A 22362-nucleotide genomic window follows, 5' to 3' on the forward strand; every position below is an offset into this window, starting at 1 on the left:
TGTACTTAGCGATCATGGGCACGAAACAATCGAGAATGTCACGCATTGGCATCACCTGCGATGTCAGCCAGAGGGCCGAGAGGCCTCTAATCGCCCGTACCGGCTGCTATCCTCGTCATGTATACTAATGCTCTATGGTGGCTCATCTGCCATAGAACGGGTGTCAGATTCAAGTATTAACTGGCTAGTATTTTGGTTTGCCACTATGCAGGCGGGCTCTGTGGCTATGTCTATAATGAGCACGCCGGATTATATATGCTCTATCTCTATTTTTTTTTCCAGAGTAGTGAATGAACGATCATTCGACGGCCTTTTCCAGCTGATTCTCTTCCTGGCCCGGTTTCGGTCTGCTCTTAATGAGGTAGAGCACACTGATGGCCACGCCAAGTCCACCGAGTCCGATGCCCATATACAAGGCTCCGCGATATCCTATGAGCGTGTCATGGAACGTCTTGCCACCGTTATTCACATGGACCTCGACAGTGCCCGCAAAGCCAAGCCCCAGAGAGATGCTATAATTGACGACCGTCGTGACCAATGATGCCGCAACGCCCTGATGGCGACGCCCAACCGCATTCGACAAGACGACCGTGGCCGCAGGGAACGACATGTCCATTCCCCACGGAGTGACCAACAGCGTCACAAACGCCAACGCCCAATACGTCTGATGAACCGGAGCGATCGCCGAAAAGACATTACCGAGAGTGAAAGCCACCATAGCCATCAGCATGATCCAGCCGGGTCGCAATTTCGCCATAAGAAGTCCTGTCGTGAAGGAAGCCGTCAGTCCGGACACGGCTGGCGGGATAAACTGCGCCGATGCCAGCAACGGCGATATGCCTCGGATATTCTCCAAAAACCGCCAGAAGTAGTAGACCCAGATTCCGAAGCTGGCCCAGCCACATGCAATACAGCCCAAGATGAAGCAGACATCGAGATCCAGCGCGTGGAACGGGATGAGTGGTTTGGCCGCGAACTTGATTTCCCAGACGAAGAACATGGCGAGAATCAAGGCTCCGATGATCAGCAGGACATACACATACGCCTCCTGCCATCCTACCACGGGCGCCTGGTTCCACGCAATATTAATCAGAACCAAGCCTGCAACGCCGAAGAATGCCCCGGCCACATCTAATTCGGATACCAACTGCGCAAGCGACATGCCCTGCGCAATGGACGGGGAAGGCGGGATCGCGAGGAGCGACATGATCGCCAATACAAAACAATAGATCGCCATGGCCCAGAAAGTCCACGGCCACCAGGCGAGCTGGGAGAAAAGCGACGCAATAATGGCTCCCAAAACGGCGCCGTTTGGCGCGGTAGCCCCGAAGAGCGAAAAGACCATATACTTCTTCTTTCCCGGTCGGTACGTCGCGCCCAGTAGTGCCAGGCCATTAGGTAGGAGCATCGCAGGCCCAATGCCTTGCAAGGTGCGCGCAAACACGAACAGGATATAATTCGAATATACACTCACCCCTGCCACCAGGGACCAGATCGCGAACCAGATCCATCCGATTATATATAAGATGCGGTATCCGAAAATATCACCACAGCGACCGAAGAAGAGAATGAATGTGCCGACAGTCAGGGAGTACCCTGCGATCAGCCAGCTCGAAATGCCAGGGTTGGTGATGCCGAAGCTGTCACTGATGATCTCCAGTGGGGCGAGAGTGTTTCCGAGCGCGGCCTGGGTCATGAATTGCGACATGCAGACCACGAAGACGAAGACGAGCTCATGAAGAGGCGAGAAGGTCTGAACGGCGGAGCGGATGGATTCTGAGCGCGACAGTGTGCCCTCGAGTGTACGGTCTTCGGCGGCCATTTCGGCGGTTTCTGTCATAGTGATTGATGATCGTCGGGAAAGCTTGTCGGGAGCTCTTCAGGACGACCCGTTGAAGGTGTCTAGCAACAATGCATGAAGAATCCGATCGTTAAGGTTCGAAGAGAGACTTCGTTTTCTCCCTTGCCTATCTCCTTTTACCCTGTTGAAAGGGCTTCTTCCCAAAATAATTTGGGAAGTCTGCGACAGAAATCAAGATTAAAGTTGACCGTTGAGCTGATGTCACCTCGGGTGGGAAAAAAAAGTTAACGTGGGAAAAGTGAAAAAAGTGGGAATGAGTGGGGACGGCAACGTTTCTTCTTCGAAGTTTCTACTACTCCCTACTAGTACTAGGAGTGAGGACCGGTTATCGGAGGTCTTTGGCCCCTGACGCTTAATGAGTCTACACGGTGGGCTTTCTGATCCTTTTATCTCTTTTCTGACGGTGTTCGTCTCGGATTTCGGTGGTTGTGTTATCTCGGTGGGTTGATTGCGATAGACCGGCTAATGACTTTTCTGGGGGTAACACTGCAGCTACTAGATGGATAGCTTAGCTGTAGTCAGTTACTGTAAGTGAGTTGGCCATGAGTGGTCCTGTCAAGTTCGCCGCGAAAACATCTCTTATTTGTACTTTCAACAAGGCTATCATCACCATCATTGTTGCCATCAATCTAATCTAGATTAGATTAATAGATGGATATATAGGTGGAAAAACAGATAGTGCAGTCTAACACCATAACTCCAACACAGATTCAATCTTATACCCATGAAATCACTCAGTACTCCCAACTCGTCCCCTCAAACGCATTCTCCAATACTCCTCAATTCCAGTTCTAATCCCAACTCCACCTTCAACATCATCCCTATCAATCTCACTTCCACTTCCACTCCCACTTGTTCCACTCTGACCATCATCCTCAATCATTTGATCCATCCTCCTAACCACCTCCTTCGTAACCCTAACCGTCTTCTGCAACGTATCCATCGCATTCCTCCTATACCCATCCCTATCTCCTTCTCCATATAAATCACTCTCCACCCCCTCCCATACTTCCCTCCCCCTCTCCCTCCACACCTCCCACCACCCAGCAGCTCCCATCTCCCTCTGACTCACCCTCTCCTCCCTCTTGCGTACGCGATCCTCCCGCTCCGCCACCCTCCTCTCCCGATTCACCAATTTCCCCTTCTGTCGCTCGTACCGCTCCTGATACCGCATCTTCAGCTCCCCTTCGCGCACGATCCGCATTACCCGGTCTACGGGTGCCGCGTCCTCCGAGGTGAAGTCCCCCGCGATGGTTTTGCTGTTCACGAAGGACATTGTGTTGGAGATTTCGTTGGCGAGGTTGCGCAGGTGGATTGCGCGGTTTTGGGGGGATTGATTTAGGTGGGTGTGAAGGTCGGTGAGGAGGGTGAAGGGGGTGGTTTGTGGTTGGGGTGGGTAGGGGATTTGGGCTGGTGTGTCTGTGTCTGTGTCGGTGGGGAAGCTGGAAGTGCTGCTGGTGCTGCTGGTGCTGGTGCTAATGCTGGTGGTCCAAGGGGTGGAGTGTAGTTGGGGCGTGGGGGCATCGAGGGGGGTTTCTGAAGATGAGGAAGAGGGGTCTGACATGGTCTCTTCGGCATTATTATCGTCGTCGGATGAGGAATATTCGATGATGAGCTCCGTTGGACGGTTGTTGGTGTAGAAGCGAGGAGACGGTGAGGGTGGAGGTGGATGTTGGCCGTCTCCATCCCACCTTTCTTCGGTTTCTTGCTCTTCCTGCTGCTGCTGCGGCTCTTCAAAGTCACATTCAAAGCTTGCTGTGTCATATTCAGCGACAGTTCCTGGCTGGGAACTGATAAGAACCTGCCTTGAAGGGCCGTCGACCACGTTGACAACCTCATCGACCACCCCTTCTCCCATCTCCATCATATCATCGTCGTAGACGAATGAGATGGTCTCATCCTCGTCATAATCATCTTCATCTTGCCCTCCATATTGGAGAAGCTCCCCGTTCTGCTCCTCACACTCCATACCCAACCATGCAGCAACACCTGCTTGGTTCATCCTCTCTGTAGGGGTTAACCTAACCCCTCCGCTCGCCTTTCTTTCCTTTCCCTCGCTATCATCGTCGTACGTAACAGACGACGAAGTCTCTGCGTCGTCGTCGTCGTTGTCCACAGCATGAGATCCACCCCTGTTGAGGCTAGCCAACCCCAGCGCAGCAAGCATAACGTTATGTGCTTGTTCCGCCTCGTAGATTTCGTTCGCTTCCTCGGTCTCATTCTCATTGCCAATCGTCATCATTTCCATGTCCATCTCTGCCCCGATCACCTGGGAGTTATCGAAGGGGGCATATGACGCGGCTGTCTCGTGCATGTTTGCATCGTCACTCTCCATCATGTATGTGGAAGGGTAACTTTCACCTGATGATGGACGTTCCTCATTTGTAGCGAGGACGGGTGAATGATCGTCCCAGAAGCGGTTTGCTTCGGTGACGAGCTCCGAGACGTCAACCTGGAAACTCTCATTCAGGTTCGGGTCATTGTGGTTGGTGAAGGTGGGATTGGTGGGAAATCCTTGGGGAATGAAGTAGTCTAGGTTGCTGGCATTGTCGATATTATGTTCAATGGTGGGAATGATGTCGGGGTCTGAGGTGAGGTCTGCGGTGGAGCATGGGGAGTCGAGATTGACGGGGTGGAAGTTGGGAGACATGAGGGATGGTCACAGTCGTGTATGTGACTGTGCAGATGCAGAACTGGATTGAATGGAGCGGGTGGGGATTTGGATACCCTAATATAATCTGATGATATACTAGGTATCTTGAGAAACAAACGAAGCAGGGTTTTGAGTGGTGATTATATGCTCACTACCAAGGAGTAAGAGGTACCCGAGAGTGACTCGAAGGTGCCTTTTATATCTTGCTCTATTTTTCTAGATACCGGGGAAGATTGGATTGGGTACTTTCATGGAAGTAATTGCATAGATCAAATGACATGGTTTAGAGTTGCGTCTGTGAAAGACATATGAGGACTTCATTGAGGTCGTCAGTGATTGAAGACGGTAGTGTCGGTGGCTTCCGTAAATGATATACTATGTAGTGAATGAGACGGTGAATCTCAGTGGAATGAAAGAGATTGAAAATCAGGAATCGTCCATTGATTCACTGCTTTCGATCATTTGATCCTCTCTACTTCCCCCATTTAAACCCGTCTCAAGTCGCAAGTTCCCCCCATGCTAGGTGTTCTCCCCAAAGATACTTACATATCATAAAAGGAAAGCCTCGCAACAAACAACTGCCCACTGCACCTGCTGATCCTTGGTCTACTGGTCTTGGGCTAGCAGACACTCTTCTTACATTATGCAGGGCCCTGAATCAATGAACAATCTTCTTTGTACGCTCTCTCCAGGGTATCCAAGATTGACGGCATCTGCCGTACACTGCATTACCCATCGCCAAAATCCGACCTTCACACAATAGCTGAACTACGATCAAAGAAGGAAAAACACTCATTGTTACCTGACAACTACAATCCATCCGGTATCCACTATCAACCACATGACCGATGGTCCATCAGCAGATAAGATAAGGGCTAACCACTGCCCACCAGTTTGCATCATTTGCATCTCCGATAACAGCAAATTCTCTTTTCCATGACGATCATCCCCTCCATTCCCCCTCATCTCCAAATAAAAACAGACCCCCTTCTCAGGTTCATATCTCACATTGATCAAACATGGGCCAAATAGAAGAACTCCCCGACGACTACGATGAGTCGCTCGAAGTCAACAAGCAGCCTCAACCCCCGGCGACCGAAGGCAAAGATGAATTCACCCCACCTCCCCCGGAAGAGCTCCCCATCCCCATCAAGGAAGAGCGCCTCAAAGAATTAAATGCGGGCGCGGACCCCATGGCGCCTCAAATGCCGCCTGCCATGGAGGCCGTGAGCACGCACACGACAGACGAGCTGGCGGATATTTTGAACCGCTCGCCGCTGTTCATGACGGATATTAACAAGGCGTATGATGAGAGTTAGTCCTCCTCCTTCAATTTACTTCTAGAACAAAAAAGAAAAAGCCTGGTTGGATGATAGGCTAACAGGGGTATGTGGGTAGAGGGCGAAAACGTCATGCTTGATGCTATCCGCGCGCTCCAAAACGAAGGTACCCGCGGCGATGTCGCGCAAAACTTCCGCGAACAAGGAAACGAAGCTGCTCGGGAAAAGCGCTGGATTGATGCGAAAGAACACTACTCGAAGGGTATTGCCGTCTTGGTTAGCAAAGAGGATAAGTGGGATAAGCCTGAGGATGAAAAGGAGGAGGCCCGGTTGCGGAAGGAGGTCGAGGAGGCGTGTTATATCAACCGCGCGCTGTGCCATTTGGAACTGAGTAGGTGTTTATTCTGTCCTGAACTTTGGGGGAGGTCACTAACGTGGATAGAAAACTACCGATCTACGACCCTCGACTGCGCAGCCGTCCTGAAGCTGAACCCCAAGAACGTGAAAGCGTACTACCGGTCCGCCATGGCGCTGTTTTCGTTGGATAAGATCGTCGAGGCGGAGGATGTGGCGACCCGGGGATTGAAGCTGGATCCAAACAACAAGGCTCTTCAGATGGTTGCTGGGAAGATCGGCGAGCGCAAGGCTGTGATTGAGCGCATCGCGGCGAGAAAGAAGGCCGAGGATGAGCGCACGCGCAAGGAGAAGACGCTGCTTGGTGTTGCGCTGAAGGCGCGCCAGATCCGTACTCGCAAGACGGATCAGCCTCCTGAGATGGAGGATGTGGGCATCAAACTTTCGCCCGACCCGCTGTCGCCGGAGAGTACGCTTGAGTTCCCGGCTGTGTTCCTGTACCATATGGATGCGCAGACGGATTTCATCAAGGCGTTTTCGGAAATGCATTCGATTGAGGATCACCTCGACTATATCTTCCCCTTGCCGTGGGATGAGAAGGGAGAGTACAAGATCAATACGGTGGAGTGCTTCATGGAGACGGTTACCGGAGGCTTGATCCGGGCTGGCAAGAAGGTGCCGTTGGTCCAGATCCTGAGTGGAGGAAAGGTTGAGGTTGTGGATGAGTTGGTGAAGATTTACATCATACCGACCAGCAAGACCGCCAAGTTCATCGCTGAGATGAAGGCGCGCAAGGAGGGTTGAACCAGCCGGTTAATTGATTTTATTTCGGATGTTGGAACGCCGCTGGTGGCGCCAGAGGCTACTTGAATGGACAAACATGTCCTCGCTTGTTTGCGTTCATACCCGTGACATTTCCAAGTCGAGCCCGGAGTTGAGCACACATGCTGCTTGGACCGGCTACTTTACTTCATATATACCCACTTGAGGTTATGCGGCTGATAGCCGTTGTATATAACATCTTATGATGACGCCTAGACTTTGAACGGACTTTCTACAACGGACTTTTTTTTTTTCCAACTGCCACCTTCGCAGCTACAGTGGCCATTCTTTGTTCACTACCCTTCTCTATGGTATTCACCTGACCTGTTTATTGACTCCAGTTGAGAGACGACCCAGCATGAACATCTATCTTGGAATTCACCTTGTATACTGTCTTTGATTGGAACATTGAATGTTCTCATAAACATCTCCTCGAGCAGTTCATTGGATGAACCTTTTTGCGTCAAGTACTGTGGCAGAAGTTGTCACCTTTCTGTATTCCCACAGACAATTCATTGACAATACTAGGATCCAACACCGAACCTATTGTTCTTTCAGCCACATTAATTAGTACACAACAACTTTGTTCCGGGACATACCTTCACACGTTCACATCATACTACTTTGCCATGCACAGTATGTCTCAGAATTCAGATACAACCCAGGATTCATCACAGTCCAGCATATCTCGTCAACCCCAGAAAAGGGACACTGGGTGAGTCACTACATCCTACTTCACAACGTTACTTTCCAGGACGTGACTTATAGTGATTCATATCACTATGCTTTGGGGGTATATTATGGCACCTGTTCTGTCCTACCTTGGGGATTCGTTCTTCAGGTTTACAACTACTTGGACACTGCTCGCTGGAATCAACTATCCAACGTTTGAAGTTCTAGTTGACACAGTCTTACTTTTAAGACCTCCTCACCCAAAGTTCAAACCTTTACCGCGAGTCTGTGTTGCACTCTACAAATCATACACCCCATCCCGGCTTCCAATCATCTACTCTATACTTACTACCGATCATAATCCTCCCTGTTTGATACTACCAAAATGGCCGTCCAACCTCAGAATCCTTTCCTCTACCTCCCGCTCGAGATCCGAGAAATGGTAGGCCCTCAGTACCAAAGCCCACCTCATCAAGACAGGAAGCTAATAAGAACAGATTGTCGGGTATGTTGGCTTAGACTTTTTCGACAGAAACAAGCACCTCAGGAATCTCCGACAAGTTGACCGCTCATTCTGCGCGGTTGTCTCCCGCGAGATGTTCGCCACCTGCACCGTCAACATCAATGACAGCACAATTATATCCCCAAAGGACCATGGGAAGAAGCGAAAGAGGGGGGGCAAACAAAAACTGAAAGCTATACCCTTCGCCGACTTCGAAATCTTTCGGGCAAAGAACAACAATATCGCCCGCAACGTCCGCACCCTTACAATCCGCTGCTACGGCGGCCCTTGGGATCGCCTCGTGGGTATGAGAAACTATATCAAGCCATACGGCAAGGCTCTCATGCGTATCTGCTTCGCCCAATTCGTCCGTCTCCGTCATCTAGAAATTCGAACCATGAATAAATATTTCGACGCAGAAATTGAATGGGACGCCCGATGCCTAACCAAATCCCTAATCGAGGGACTAAAGGACTACATGCCCCCTGATCTCGATGAAATTGGCTTTCTTCATCAAACCATACATTCCTCGCCGACACCGAGAGTTGATTTAGCCCCTTCTATCATGGCCCGCCTCCGCAACTTCAAAAGTACCTTCTTCACCGACAAGCACTGGCTTGGACCACAACAGACCAATGTCTTCGGCCTGCTCAGGCATGGCAAACGCCTCATCTTCGTGAAGATTGAAGGCCAGTACGAAAATATAACGCCTAGAGATGCATTGCGCCCGGCACCACTTTGTCCATCAATTGTCCATCCTGATGCCCCGCTACGCTCTTTCTCGCTTTACATGGTTACCATCTCGGCGTCCCGGCTTGCTGGTCTTCGCCATTTCAGGAATTCACTGCGCTATGTTTCCCTGAGATGTGTTAAGTTGAGTACAGGGTGTTGGGACGAGGTTTTCCAAGCTCTCAGTGAGATGGAAGGTCTTACGGTTCTAAACCTAGTTTATTGTGGGTATGATGTTAACGGTTCTGGCAAAATGTTTATTTCGCATAGCGACGAGGATCACAGGATTCGTTCGACCAGGGCTCAGGATCATTTGGCGATGAAGGAGTGTATTGCGGCTACCGACAGGAATTACGAAGCCATTGGGGAGGAAATGGCTCCGTGGGTCGTGGATCCATTTACAAAAGACGCTGGTTAATATCTCTTAGATGTCATACTCTCCATTTTGCCACACACATCTCCTCAGCATCATCGCTCTTCGAGCGTGAACCCAGCTCGATCTGACTTTCTAGAGCGGACATAATCAAATCTCTGACTACAGTCAACATAAAGGGTGGCCATTCTTCATGCGCTCTTACAGTACTAGACCAACTCATATAATTACTCCAGTTGAGGGACATTCCAGCATCAAATGTTATCTAAAATCCACCATATATATCTCCCTGATCTGGACGTTGGATCTTCTATACGCATCTCCTTGAGCAGTGCTCGATATACTTGAAGCCTTCTTCTGTCGAATATTGCGTTCGGCAGTTGACATATCTTCTATATACTCCACAGACCACCCATTACGATGAGGATCCAGCCCCCAATCGATATACTTTTCAATCATAATACTACTTCAGTGCTTGTGTCACGCCAATATTGACCTGTTCTTCATCAGATAGCATATGTGTCAGCGCGCTAACCAGTAGACCAAAACTGTCTATCGCGTCTACCTTGAGCGCAGACAAAAAGACATATTCCAGCATTTTGGCCCCGGAATATACCTTCATACATTCAATCAGAGTTTTTGCAATGCATAATGTCTCAGAACCCATGATCACTCTCAGTCACCATGTGGAACAAACCGGGATCTTATACGGTTCAGCATCATCATCTCGTCAACCAAACAACAGGCACTCAGTGAGTCACTGCATCCTTTGTTCAGACATCGCGCAACGTTACGTTCCAGGACGTAACCCATATGTGATTCATGTCACTACCTCACCATGATACGTATACTCTGAGGAGGGTATATAAAGCACCCGCTTTCTCCCATTCGGTAACTTTGTTCTTCTCTCTTGACTCTGCGAATCCCATCCCAGAGACCTATGACCGATAATCTTTATATCGACTCCCTGTTTTATTATTATTCAGAATGACTGCCAATATGACGCAGCCATCCACCCAGCTCCCCCTGGAGATCCAAGAGAGGGTAAGTTCCACAGTACAGCATCTTCTTGCCACGCAGATCGTAACTAACAGCCACAGATTGTCGATTACGCTACAGCCAGCTCCAAATACCATGGCAAGAGGCATCTCAGGACCCTTCGCCAGGTGAGCCGGTCTTTTTGCGCCGCTGCCTCCCGTGCCCTCTTCAGTACCTGCACTGTCTTCATCAGAGACAGCAATAACAACAACAACCCCTTTTCCGACCTGGACATGCTCCACCACGGCAGCATCGCTCCCTATATACGCACTCTAATTATCGAATGTCGTCCTCCCTGGGATCACTTTCTAACTCACCCCGACATCAACCTCCAACGATGGATCAACCTCCTCTCTATCTCCCTCCCGCGTCTGGTCCGCCTCCGCCGCTTGGAATATCAAACCATGAACGACGGCACCCCGGACCGAGAGAACTTCTCCCGGCACTTAGCCAACCTCCTCGTCCAAGGTCTAGATGTCTACCCGCCTCCCTCCCTCCAAGAAATCGACTTTCAGCACCATTATCCCCAATTTCACGACGCTGATGATGATGATGATGACGATATCCTCTATCCCGCTACGGCGGAATATATCCCCCGCCCCGTGATGGCCCGCCTTCGCCACATGCAAATCTCCTACACCTCCTCGACATCATCACTCTTCGAGCGTGAACCCACCTCGATCTTCAGCCTCCTCAGACACGCCCGACATCTAATCTCAGTCGAGATATCTGGCCAAATGGACGGCAGAAGAATGACTACCAAGTCATGCCGTTCTCTCGTCCACCCGGATGCACCGTTGCGGTCATTTGCGCTCGAGAATGTCTCGGTCAGTGCGGCGAGGCTATGCGGACTCAGACACTTCAAGCAGACACTACGACATGTATCATTTCGTAACGTGTCGTTGACTGCCGGGACGTGGGAAGATGTGCTGTGTGAGCTGCGCAAGTTGGAGGGACTTACTGTCTTGGAAGTAGAAATGTGCGGGTATGATCCAAGAGCTAAGACAGAGACAAATGGGGAGGCTGGGAGCTCGATCCCTAGCTCTAAGATCGCCACGTCGCGACATGAGGATCTATGGGCCTTACAAAAGTGTGTTTCTGTGATGCAGAGGAATAGGATTCTTATTGCAGACGAAGCAGTTCCAAAGGTTGTGGATCCCTTTGGGAGAGGTGTCGTTTGTTAGGTCGGTTGGTGTTAGTATCTATTGGGATACTCCAATATTTGGAATATTGTTTAAACACTTTTGGTTTATCGATGGACTTGTATCCTCTCTTCGGGTACTAATAATGTTGTCCTATCTGTGAGAGTGCAGTGCTTGGATATTATTTACGCTGCTATATAGCAGTTGCTTCATCATCTTCATCGCCAGAAAACTGCCTCTCATGATGAATCTATTCGTCTTTGTCACCAATCTACTTCGAGATTTGTCCACAATGATGAGATGGTCATAAAGCCTATTACGATAAAAAAGGCGCACAGGCACGGGTATTGCCATGGGAAAGAATTCAAGAAAGGAATTTCCCGGAAAGAAGGTTCAGTACCTTCCTTACTGATGCGGATATCTCCTGCAATACAATTCAATCTAATCCATTTCAACCTAAGAAACGTTTGATTTAGTAATCCATTCCTTTCAGACTTGGATTGCCAAGCCATACACTTCTCGTCATCAACTAAACAGAGGCAGACTCTGATATTACTTTACAGTAGAGTAGTAGCCACTACGTATTTAACAAACACCCCAAATAATACATCCATCTACATCTCCGGACAAATAACGCTATACTTGTCTATCAGTCTCCCATTTTTCAATTCTTTCTACTTTTTTTAATTTCCAACACTCATGTCTGCTATACACATCTAACAACAGCCATGCTTATCACGGAATAATGATATATAATGATAATAATACTATACAGCCATGTCCGCCTCAAACTTACTCCATATCCGGCTCAATATCACTGACTCCATCGAACCCTTCATCCATAGCATCCGGGTTCAGGTTCGCGGCATCCGGCGCAATGCCGTCTTTGTATTTATCCTTGTCGTGGGATACTGTTCGCCAGCCGGAAGGCTGGGACTGGTCTTTGATATACTCGGACATGGGGAACTGGAGATGACTATATTAGTCCTGCACGCTTTTCAAGAGGTAGGGAAGGGGGGCATACGTAATGATCGTTCTTCTTCATGGTCACTACCCACGGCACATTGTCGAATGTCACCGCCCGTAGGCGGAAATATGTGTTGTCGGGGATTTTGCTCACTTCTTCGGAGAAGCGGTCCAGGTTCGGGGTTGGGACGCCGTTCACGGCGGTGATGAAGTTGGTCGGGGCGAGACCGTACTGGTAGGAGGGCGATCCGCGACTCTGTAGGATGGATAGAGCGGTTAGTTGGTGAAGTAGAGGATAATAGTGAAGGGTGGAGGAAGCTTACTCTTGCGCTGACGTAGACCTCGCTGTGCAACTTGGAAATCTGCTGGCGGACCGCATGGTGAGGTTTCTGCAGCACAGCACCACAGAATACGACCGCGCGATCAGTCTCTAGATCCTCGGTTGGCACCGTCGGCACCTGGATCTTCATTTCTTGTCCATTTCGGACAATCAGTGCTTCCAACGTATCCTTTTCGTACATGATGTCCAACTCGGAGACGCGGGTGATCAGCTGTCCGTCCAAGGTCAAGATGATATCACCCTCCTCAAACGCGTCGACCGCCGAGTTAAACCCAGGCGGTGGGCAATCGACCTTGCGCACCATGAAGAGCTGATGCCGCGATGGGTTAGCTTGCGTCACCTTCTCAATCCATTCCTCCGACACGCCCATGATGCGAGCTTGACTCATCTGGACCACGTAGCTCTCCATGTTCAGAATCCGCAACTTGGGCATCTCTCCCTGCTGCACCTTCGACAGGACGGGAAGAAGAGATGGAGTGGCAAATCCTAGGTGGTATTCTACATCTTTGTGCGAGTTAGACGTGCGTTCTCCAAGGTAGTTCAACCACAGTGCCTGCACCACTCCGTCCTCGCCTATCAGAACGCCGTTGGAGCACTGCCCGCTAAGTCCGGTGTCCACGGTGATGGCATCCAGATTGATCGCACGGTAGCGCGGTGCGGAGGCGTTGGCTGGAATTGAAACAGTAGTGATGTCGGTTACAGCGGTCTTGGCCACGACAATCCGGAAGTTCTGGTTGAATCCCACGAAAATCGTGTCCTGCCCCTGCTTGATGTAGTCGGTGCTGAGTTTGGCACTCTGAACAGGCGCCTGCACCAGACTTGGGTCGTACTGGATGATGCTGTAGTTCTGGAGCGGATGCAGGAAAACCACTTTAGCGTTCACGATGATAGAGTCGGCCACCGTGACGTTGATGTCGCAGAGGTCATACGGCACGATGGCTCGCGACACAACCACCAGTCCCTTGTCCGCATCGACGACCAATCCAAACCCGGTCTTCTTGGCCTGGGGGTAGCCGTCCAGCTTCAGGGGCATCGTACAGGATACGCGTACGAAGCTGCGCACAATGTCGGCCGCAGCAGGCTGGCTAACCCCGTCGAGTTGGATGAAATCGGCTTTCCTCGGAACCGGAGGAAGAGCCGGGATAGGGTCCGCGAGGTCCGAAAAGTCCCACAGACCGGTGTCGTCGTTGCGCACAGCCAGTCGCATCTTCGGGTGCCAGTGTCGATCGATATAGACGATGCTGGTGCCTCGGGTGTGGAGATCGCGAATATGCCGATACGAGATGACCACGCGCGAACGATCGGGGATCGTGCGCATCACCTCCACGAACTCATCCAGATTGCGGGTGGCCCGCTTGTCCACCGAGTCGATGATCCATCCTGACAGGGTGTTTTCCAGCTTGAAGGAGCCTGCAGCCTCGCAGACATAGACACCGCGAGTAGCGATGGCATACAGCCGCGACTGCTGGTAGGACAGGTTATGGAACGTGCCTCCAGCCACTGTCACGAACCGGTCGGGCGTGATGGCATGCAGGTCGCCAACCTGGCACTCGACCTCCACATTCTGACCGCCTCTTTGGACGAGCAGTCGCACTGCCTGCCCAACACTCGAATCCAGGATGTCATCCAACCGGATGAATTGGGTGAGAAGCTCCCCGTTGACCTGCAGGAGCACGTCTCCTTCCTCGAGCTTTCCGTCCGCCGGGCCTTCAGGCAGGATGATCTCGGCCACCAGCATGCTGGTCTCCGTGGGTGCTGCTTTACGCACGGTCGCCTCCCACTCGGGCGTCAAGCCCAACCGACGACACTCGTCGAACGGCTTCAGGATCCACTGCGTCTGAATCGTTCCACGCGTGACAGGCTCTCCGCGACGTATGCATTCCAGTGCGCGTAGCGGTCGGTCCAGAGGGAGGAAGTAATCCGTCGCTGCACCGTCTGCACGACCACCGGCCTGCAGAGCAATCGCATGACCATCAATGTTAACTACAGGACTGCCGGAACTTCCACCGCTAGCTGCTGCGGCGGCCTGGATGTAATTCGTATTAAAGTCACTGTAGCCATCGCCGTATTCAGGCGCGTTTCTATCCAGCCGACTAATGACACCAGATAGAATACTCAGTTTTTCTCCTGCGTCATTACCCACGACGCGAATTTCTGATCCCACTTTCGCTGCATCCGGTTGCAGTTTCAGCTCCCTCAATTTCATATATCGAATAGCCTTCGGGTCGAATTTCAAGATTCCGAAGTCGTGTACAGGGTCCCGATACACAGGACGGACGTCGCACTAGTAACCAAACCAGATTAGCATCGCTGTCCCAAGGCGATCCACATGTGGAGAGAGTTCAACATACTTCCTCATGATTATCAAAGATGCAGTATCCCCAGAAAGGTCCCGGGCAAACCACGTGTCGGTTTGTCAATATGTATCCATTTTCCGCATCCACCACAAATCCAGTGGCCTGACTACTCATAGACAGCTCCGTGTCAAAGGAGCAGGTCTGACAGAAGTGGATAGATACAACGCTCTTCACAACCTCCTCTATGGTAGCTTGCCATTCCGGCGAGTCAGCCTGAGCAGGCCCTACAGGTAGCAGACGACCTGCATCTTCATCATCCTCCACATCATATACAGTCCCATTGGCAGGCGTCGAATCCCCGGGTGTCAATGCGCTCGATTCGGGTCGAAGGTGCTTAACGGGCCGTTCGGCGGGTGTAGTGATAGAGCTGCGCTTGCGCTTGGCGCCTGCGTCTCCATTCAAATCCATCTGGTCGGTACGTAGCTGTATACCAAAGGGTCTCGTAGAGTGTATAATGAGCGAGCTGAGGGAGCGGACGGGCGCCTGACGAGGGAAGATGCTCGTGGTGACACCGGGCGTTGCAGCGGCCGGACACAAAGAAAACTGTCGACGAGAGCGCCAATAGGCAGAGAATTTAGGATTGCGACAAACTAGTGACCCCGCAGGCGACGAGGTAAATCCGATGGGATTGGTGATAGAGTGATGAAGAGGCAAATAAGTATTAGAACCAGAGGGCGGCGATGACGGCGGCGGCGGCGCGGCGGAGGTAGAGGTAGCGGCGCTCGCAACAGAATTGTTCGTAGCGACAGACAGCAGGCTCCTTCTGTGGATGTGGAGCCAGACGCAAGACATTCACAAGACCCCCAACAAGAGAGACTGCAACAAAGAGGGGGCGGATGACGAGGACCGTGAGGAAGGGAAGAAAAGGACTGAAGTCAGGCGAGCTGCAGTGACAAGACTGAATTGAAAAGGGAACCGGGCGGACACCCCGATTGGCGCCCTCTGATTGGCCCTGGCGCGGCGGAGCTGCGGCGTCTTCTGACCTGATCATTCAGGCCAGCAATCCATGCGAACTACCAAGTTTTTTACACAACAGCACTGCATCGTGCAAATAAATATATGTCTCTATTATATACGATTCTATCTTCCCCAGCTCTATCGTACACTCGGTCCTCCGCGTCCCATCGTTCGTAGCCACCATCCGCTTCTGGTGCTAATAATCACATGTCCGTCCCATTCAATCGCCAGCAGTACTTGTGTATCTTGCAACGCTTCACAACCCTGAGCTAGAAGTACCCGGTATACAAGAACTCTTTGCTTCGAAATAGAGAGCTGCCTCGAGTTGGACGGTGGGCTTTGTGGTCCCATCTAATGGTTCGCCGTTCATCGCTAGAAGAAGAGTTTATGGCGCAGTATAGACGCTCACGGTGTCCATTTGAGCGCTCGTCGGATCATATCTTGAGGTTTGTTGCTTGAGTCAAAGGCTGGTCAAAGCTGGAGTCTCAAGCAACTATGAGCGTATAGGCGGGATGCAGGAGCGCCAACCGAGATGCTCTCTGCCTTGAGCCAGTATGCTCGGCTCCCCTTAGAGCTCGCGCTATGCGCAACACATCATCATTCTGTTCTCAACATGAGGAGTGCTTCAAACAACGTGTTCAACAGCTGGAGAAGGACTGGGCCGGCCATTGCCCTGCAGTGATTGTGGACTCTGCTGAGGTGTCCCTATACCACCTTGCGCGGCCCGAGGGAAGAGCTCGTTGAGTTTGCTGTAAATCTCATTCATCGAAGGCATGTTTGGAGGCGGTGACATGATCGCCGGTGCAGCAGGAGGAACGCCCCCTGACTTCTTAGCTCGGTCGGCAATGGTTGCAAGGTACCCTAGGTTGGCTTGTAACCGGCGCATACATTCAAAGTATTCGGTGCTCGGCCGCTGGGTTGGTTTGTCCGAGGTTTGATCTGAACCAGGTGACGGGTTCGACTCCTGCGCCCCTTGCGAAGGTGCGCCAGCCTTGCCAGCCGCCTGGAGGTTCATGACTTCCTGCAGCAACATCGAGTTTATGTCCAAGAGCGTGGACACGCGAGCCTTCTCACGCGCGGCCGTCGCCGGTGACTGAGGAGCTGGTTGAGCGGAGCTCGGTAATGGGTGTTGTTGAGGCCCTGCGCGTTGCTGTTGCGCAGGCATCATGTTAGTCGCCGGTGCTGAAGCCATGTTGGGAGGAAAGGATTGCGCTGTAGTTGCGGGAAGAGTCGACGTCGCAGTCGCCTGGGGAGGGAGGTACTGGCTCATCGACGTTGCTGGCACAGGTGGCTGGGCAAATGGTGCAGAGAAGTTGGCGTGGGGTCCTACTAGTCCATCCGAATGGTTAGCGGCTAGTCCTTACGGCCAACGTCGCCTGCGCACTTTGGCCAGAAAGAAAAAGGAAACAAAGGACAACAACACATGAAGAGGACGACAGGCAGTAGTAGCGCAATAGTGGATACCCGTCAAGCCATTAGCACAAACGCGTACTTGAACTACTAGACCAGGCAAGGTCCAGTAGCATCAGTATAATGAAAAGGACCCGGCGCCACAAGCAGCCGTGTGTAGATCAAGGGGCAAAAGGTGGGGAAGCGATGACAGGCTCAAGGAGGTCAAGGAATTACATTGAATAGCGAGACAGTAGCGACAGGAAAAGAGAGCTTGGAGATAATAGGCCAAGGGGGGTTAAAGGAAAGATCCCGACGTACCGGATGACTGCTGGGGGAACCCGGACGGCATCATTGCTCCACTGGGACCGGCTTGCATGGGCACGGCACCGAAAGGAGTATGCTGGTGTTGCTGCTGTGGAGGATGAGAGACAGCTTTGGATTGGGGAAACGGAGGAATGGCATTCGGATAGTAGGGAAACTGCTGTGGATTTTGGGGAGTGACAGGAAAACCCGCGGTCTGCTGCATCGCAGAAGGGAATCCGGGAACGTTGGGGTCCATGTCGGTCGATAAGAGCAAGAGAGAGGATAATCAATGGTTGGCCACAAGCTTTCTCCTCTTTTTTTTTATTATATTTTTTTTTCCCTCTCCCTCCTTTGGGATTTTTTTTCTTTCTTCTTTTTTAGTGTTTAATTTTTGGGGGGGGGTTAAATTAAAATCTTCCACGGATCAGGTCCGCAGCAACGACAGTCAATGTCGGTCGCACACTCTGACTCGCCGGAATCCAGGGATGGGCGGGATGAGACACTAAGCCAATTCCTCTAACGACTTAGTGTCCTGGCGATTGCGCTGCTTAATTCCGTAGAATATTCTTTTCTGGAACGATCCACGACAGGATCGAAAGGGTAATAGGAATGGGCCAAAATAATAAAATTAAACTGGGAATCAGAGGGGCGATGATTGGCCGATGGGGACACGACAGCCAGAAGAGACTCAAGAAGGGGGTGTGGGATAATAGAAGGGCCGGCACAGATGGAAGGACAGACCCTGAAAGCGACAACTTAGTCAGGGTGGGTGGTGTAACCTCTGGCAAAAGTAAATCCGTTAGTCACAAGTCAGAAACAGCAGTTGTGACCTCAGTTGTCGAGTCAAGTCAGTGAGCGGACGGAAAGGAAAGAGATTTGCTGGCCCGTCGAGTGCGATCAGCCTTGGGGCGGATGGACTAATGCAGTGGATGGGATTCGTCCGGGCGGTGGAGTGGAGGGTGAGAGAGTGACAGAAGGGAGAGGGGGGAGAATGTACACAGTAGACACTACTCACTTAGTAGTTACCAGATGATAGTAGATAGCGGATGAAAGGCACCAGTGCGGTCAGAGATGGACAATGAATAGGTGGATCTTGATGCAGGAAGAACCAAAGTGGTCTTGATGAGAGAATCAAATGCGATTTCTCCTCGGAGTATGAGTGACTCGAGAGGAAGAAGAGAGGAAAGGGAAAAGGACGAGGTGGCCGCAAGTCAAATTATCGTAGTTGCTGTGATCGTACGTGTACATTATATGTAATGTATTGTTATATTCTTGGTAATATGGAAATTATGTGCATAATTTCCATAGCCTAAGAATAATACTCTGTATCGTTACAGGTCTGACAGAACCATAACATACCAGAACACTCCAGTATACGCGAGATACCTGAGGCATCCCTCATCTATGAAAGTAGCAAGTAGGCCTTCGAGCTTACTTCCATCACTCACTCACTCACACTCTCTCTGGATAAGAGCAAGTGCTCTCTACTCAGCCAAATGGTCTGTGCCACTAGCACAATGAAGATGTAAGTGTCGAAATAAGTAATTACTCACACCTATATCTATACAAATCACCCATGGCCTCTATCGAGCTCTCGCGGGCTCACCACGCATAGGCCACGTTGAGTTGGTACTAAAGTCAGCTACTCAAAAGACAATCTCAGCTCATAATCCATCAATGCAATCAAAGCTCGGCATTCATACCGCTACAATAGCTCTAAGCTGATCGCTCAATACGACCCCTTCCCCACAGCAAGCCGACTCAACAAACGTACGATGAACCCAAGACGAACTATGGGACGACAGGCACCCCCGAGTGGATCTCCCTCGCAGAACTGGCATTTTTCTAGAAATGCGGGCGTCGCCATGGCTGGGCAATTTCCAACTACTAGCCACGGAGTAGGCCACCTCCTATCTTCTGCGAGGCCTTGTCCTGCTACATCGGGGAATTGTTCCCTATCATGTTCAATCCAACTTGACCCAGCACTTGAATTACAAATTGGGGGCTCGTTCACTCCATACTTACAAGCACTACGGACTAGTAGGTAGTAGGTTTTATCCAAAAGAAAACAATCCGCGGATACTTCTTCCGCTTCGTGCCTTTCATGTCGGCAAGTACATATGGCAGCATCCGTGGCGTGGCGTGGCGTAATATCTCAATGCAATTCAAGACGGGCTGTAAGCATTATTGACAAGGGTGAGTAAGCTTATTGACTTTCAGTTCTCTCTATATCATGATAGTGATGCATGGAGTTGATATTCCTTCAGGCCTCGGAAAGTTCGATAGCCAAGCTGTCATCATAGATAGCACCAACCTAGCTAAAGCACAGACTTGACCGACATGGCCCGAACCTTCAGCATCTAACTATGTATGGAGATGGAGCGCACACTATAAATCATGTGAGCAATCAGGCTGCCTGCCTGTCAGTTGACTGGCAGCTTACTATCTGTCGATGATTTACCTTCTGGCGCAGCCCTTCTCAACAATAGTTTTGGATGAAGGCTCCGTCCCACCTGCAGCAAAGTTTTCCTCGCCGAACCGAAGTTATTTATTTATAAACCATGACAAAAGTGAGCCTCGACTATACTCAGTAGGTTAATAAATTGCTCGTTACTTCCGGATGCCCTCCGGCATGCATGTCGGGCGTTCAGCCACCGTGACAGGTCACCGTATCATATGCAATATGCGCTCCTCTGCAGTCTCGCCGGCCGACACATCATACATCGAAACTGATGAACCTCCCTCCCTCCCAACGACACCTGGAACAGGCGGATAGGGCCGTACTACTCCATCGGCGGGTTTGGGATTTTCCAAACCAATGCTTATCTTGAATGGCTCTCTGCGACATTCAGTTGCAGGCCAGCCGTACCGCGCTGCTTCCCTTCGGTTCTGGCGGAATTATCGCGAATTAGGCGATCCAAGAACGATCAGGCATCCTCCTGTTCGCCAATGAATTCTTCTCATGAGACACAAGTGGGTTCTTTGCCCGCGATCTGTCACAACCTTGTCTCGGCAGAGGCGGGGCTCCTATCTGTCGCGTCAGGATCGGTTCAGCCATCATTCGATCAGACATGGTCTGAAGGCAGAAGAGCCAATGGCCTTGGTGGGCCGGCGGCAACCGTCCCCGTCACGTCCCCATAAGGGTCCAGCTACGGTTCGAGTGCTAAGTTTTCCATGATGATTTCTTTTTCTATTTATTATTTTTTTTTTCCCCTGAGAAATCATTCGATTCTTTCTAGATCATTTCCATCTGCGCTCATTTCCAAGAATCTCAAGGTGGCAATTACACCCGCCAGGTTTTCGGGACACTGGCTTGGGCATCCCAACAGCAAGCTCAATATAGCCACGAAGTACCGCAATGTGGCAAGGCTACCTCTGATCTAGACTCGACCAAGTCACTACCTGACATCTGCCATGTGGGTAGCAGGAACGATGGCCAGCAATGGCGTTGTGTTGTCCGGGTATCCAAATGGAGAAAAAAAACAAACATCAAATATGATGCGGTACAACAGTGATAGTCGCCGCTATGGGTCAAGGCAGCCTCGCAACTGTTTTCCGACCCCAGTTTGTAGTAGATATCGCCAATTTGCCTGTCTAGACTGGCACCTCTGTCATGCTAGGTTAACCCATGATCCTCGACTGATCCGTATATACACATCGGGAAACCCGCATTGGGCTTCTTTTGACAAATGGGTGAGCACCGGAAGTGGGAGGTACCGTTGCATGCCCTGTGCATCGCTTTGAGATGTCTGGTGGTCCACGTAGAACGAAGTGCCTCCCAGCCACTCCGAGGTCTATACTACTTGACCATCCGCTATTGACTTTTGCTAATACCATGACAAATGTCCTTCTCGGGATGTTCCGATATGGTGCCTGGCGTGCTAGCTATTCTCTGGTGACAGCGTCTGCCCCGCCGGCCAGCCAGGTCGGATCTCAGAGCGAACCGTGACTGGACGAACTGCAACTCTGTCTGTCTGACACCCGACGCATCAGGCAAGGGGAGGGTGTTCGGTAGATTGAAGCAATATCTGGAAGAGGCAATCGCGTAGATAGGAGAAATGAGACACGAAGTCTTCCATAACAGGCAAGGGTAGACAGGCGAATTGGCACATCCGCATGCTATCGAACAAGATAGAGTATGTATTGCAGCCTCCATTGATGCGCCAGCGGACGTATTGGGCTCCCCAGCTCGAGGCGATCTTGCTAATCTTGCTAGCAGGTGGCATAACCTGCTCCAGCACGACTGTCGGAAGTGGTAGTATACATGCTACACGACGCAAATTCATCCACAATGCGAATTCCCCAGCAACCAAACAAACCCCAACTTAGGGAAATGGGACTATGATCTCGAGAGATGACCAACCGGAGGTGGCAAAGCAATCTCTTGGAAGATCCACTCCGATAGCTAGCCACTTTCATTTATTCCAAGGCTGCCAGCAGAACTGGACTTCGACCTGACCCTCCCCTCTCGGGCTCGGTGATTGGAAGCAACGATGCAGCAGAGCATTAGTTCCTACGCCCAAATGCATGCGAGCGGATAGGGACCCGTCGGCTGCTGTGCCACATAGGGCCACGCACATTAGTGACACAGCTTGGGCCGATCCATCGATCTGGTTGCGAC

The 22362-nt window shown here is 51.0% G+C and overlaps 10 protein-coding genes across 10 annotated transcripts; 5 read left to right on the forward strand and 5 right to left on the reverse strand.

Moving 5' to 3' along the window:
- Positions 1 to 298: 298 nt before the first annotated feature.
- ASPBRDRAFT_28612 (MDR family MFS transporter) lies at positions 299 to 1840 on the reverse strand (the record flags this gene model as incomplete). Its single annotated transcript, XM_067622534.1, has 1 exon — positions 299 to 1840. The coding sequence occupies one exon, from the start codon at positions 1838 to 1840 to the stop codon at positions 299 to 301; it is 1542 nt and encodes a 513-aa protein (XP_067480614.1).
- A 751-nt stretch (positions 1841 to 2591) lies between these two features.
- Positions 2592 to 4511, reverse strand: ASPBRDRAFT_53581 (uncharacterized protein; the record flags this gene model as incomplete). The annotated part of the gene is made up of 1 exon (XM_067627092.1): positions 2592 to 4511. One exon carries the CDS (start codon positions 4509 to 4511, stop codon positions 2592 to 2594), a length of 1920 nt encoding a protein of 639 aa, XP_067480615.1.
- A 1022-nt stretch (positions 4512 to 5533) lies between these two features.
- Positions 5534 to 6952, forward strand: ASPBRDRAFT_28614 (HSP70/90 family co-chaperone CNS1; the record flags this gene model as incomplete). The annotated part of the gene is made up of 2 exons (XM_067622535.1): positions 5534 to 5828; positions 5913 to 6952. The coding sequence occupies 2 exons, from the start codon at positions 5534 to 5536 to the stop codon at positions 6950 to 6952; spliced, it is 1335 nt and encodes a 444-aa protein (XP_067480616.1).
- Positions 6953 to 8027: 1075 nt separating this feature from the next.
- On the forward strand, positions 8028 to 9447 carry ASPBRDRAFT_174024 (uncharacterized protein; the record flags this gene model as incomplete). Its single annotated transcript, XM_067619765.1, has 2 exons — positions 8028 to 8084; positions 8182 to 9447. The coding sequence occupies 2 exons, from the start codon at positions 8028 to 8030 to the stop codon at positions 9289 to 9291; spliced, it is 1167 nt and encodes a 388-aa protein (XP_067480617.1). The 3' UTR covers positions 9292 to 9447.
- A 786-nt stretch (positions 9448 to 10233) lies between these two features.
- ASPBRDRAFT_53585 (uncharacterized protein) lies at positions 10234 to 11468 on the forward strand (the record flags this gene model as incomplete). The annotated part of the gene is made up of 2 exons (XM_067627093.1): positions 10234 to 10290; positions 10347 to 11468. 2 exons carry the CDS (start codon positions 10234 to 10236, stop codon positions 11466 to 11468), a joined length of 1179 nt encoding a protein of 392 aa, XP_067480618.1.
- A 554-nt stretch (positions 11469 to 12022) lies between these two features.
- Positions 12023 to 15956, reverse strand: ASPBRDRAFT_148954 (putative nuclear serine protease HtrA2/Nma111). Its single transcript, XM_067619295.1, has 4 exons — positions 15084 to 15956; positions 12716 to 15016; positions 12451 to 12648; positions 12023 to 12392 (listed from the first exon to the last, which is right to left on the reverse strand). Exons 1-4 carry the CDS (start codon positions 15879 to 15881, stop codon positions 12219 to 12221), a joined length of 3471 nt encoding a protein of 1156 aa, XP_067480619.1. The 5' UTR covers positions 15882 to 15956; the 3' UTR covers positions 12023 to 12218.
- Positions 15957 to 16128: 172 nt separating this feature from the next.
- On the reverse strand, positions 16129 to 16534 carry ASPBRDRAFT_501942 (uncharacterized protein). The gene has a single exon (XM_067626497.1). It carries the CDS (start codon positions 16395 to 16397, stop codon positions 16185 to 16187), a length of 213 nt encoding a protein of 70 aa, XP_067480620.1. The 5' UTR covers positions 16398 to 16534; the 3' UTR covers positions 16129 to 16184.
- Positions 16535 to 16671: 137 nt separating this feature from the next.
- On the reverse strand, positions 16672 to 17997 carry ASPBRDRAFT_121385 (uncharacterized protein; the record flags this gene model as incomplete). The annotated part of the gene is made up of 2 exons (XM_067617425.1): positions 16672 to 17375; positions 17757 to 17997. 2 exons carry the CDS (start codon positions 17995 to 17997, stop codon positions 16672 to 16674), a joined length of 945 nt encoding a protein of 314 aa, XP_067480621.1.
- A 1240-nt stretch (positions 17998 to 19237) lies between these two features.
- ASPBRDRAFT_28619 (uncharacterized protein) lies at positions 19238 to 20076 on the forward strand (the record flags this gene model as incomplete). The annotated part of the gene is made up of 4 exons (XM_067622536.1): positions 19238 to 19266; positions 19456 to 19639; positions 19786 to 19918; positions 19982 to 20076. The coding sequence occupies 4 exons, from the start codon at positions 19238 to 19240 to the stop codon at positions 20074 to 20076; spliced, it is 441 nt and encodes a 146-aa protein (XP_067480622.1).
- A 942-nt stretch (positions 20077 to 21018) lies between these two features.
- ASPBRDRAFT_502195 (uncharacterized protein) lies at positions 21019 to 21520 on the forward strand. The gene has a single exon (XM_067626501.1). It carries the CDS (start codon positions 21156 to 21158, stop codon positions 21483 to 21485), a length of 330 nt encoding a protein of 109 aa, XP_067480623.1. The 5' UTR covers positions 21019 to 21155; the 3' UTR covers positions 21486 to 21520.
- Positions 21521 to 22362: the final 842 nt, after the last annotated feature.

The sequence above is a fragment of the Aspergillus brasiliensis genome (genome assembly GCF_001889945.1).
Source record: "Aspergillus brasiliensis CBS 101740 unplaced genomic scaffold ASPBRscaffold_4, whole genome shotgun sequence".
NCBI classification, from domain to species: domain Eukaryota; kingdom Fungi; phylum Ascomycota; class Eurotiomycetes; order Eurotiales; family Aspergillaceae; genus Aspergillus; species Aspergillus brasiliensis.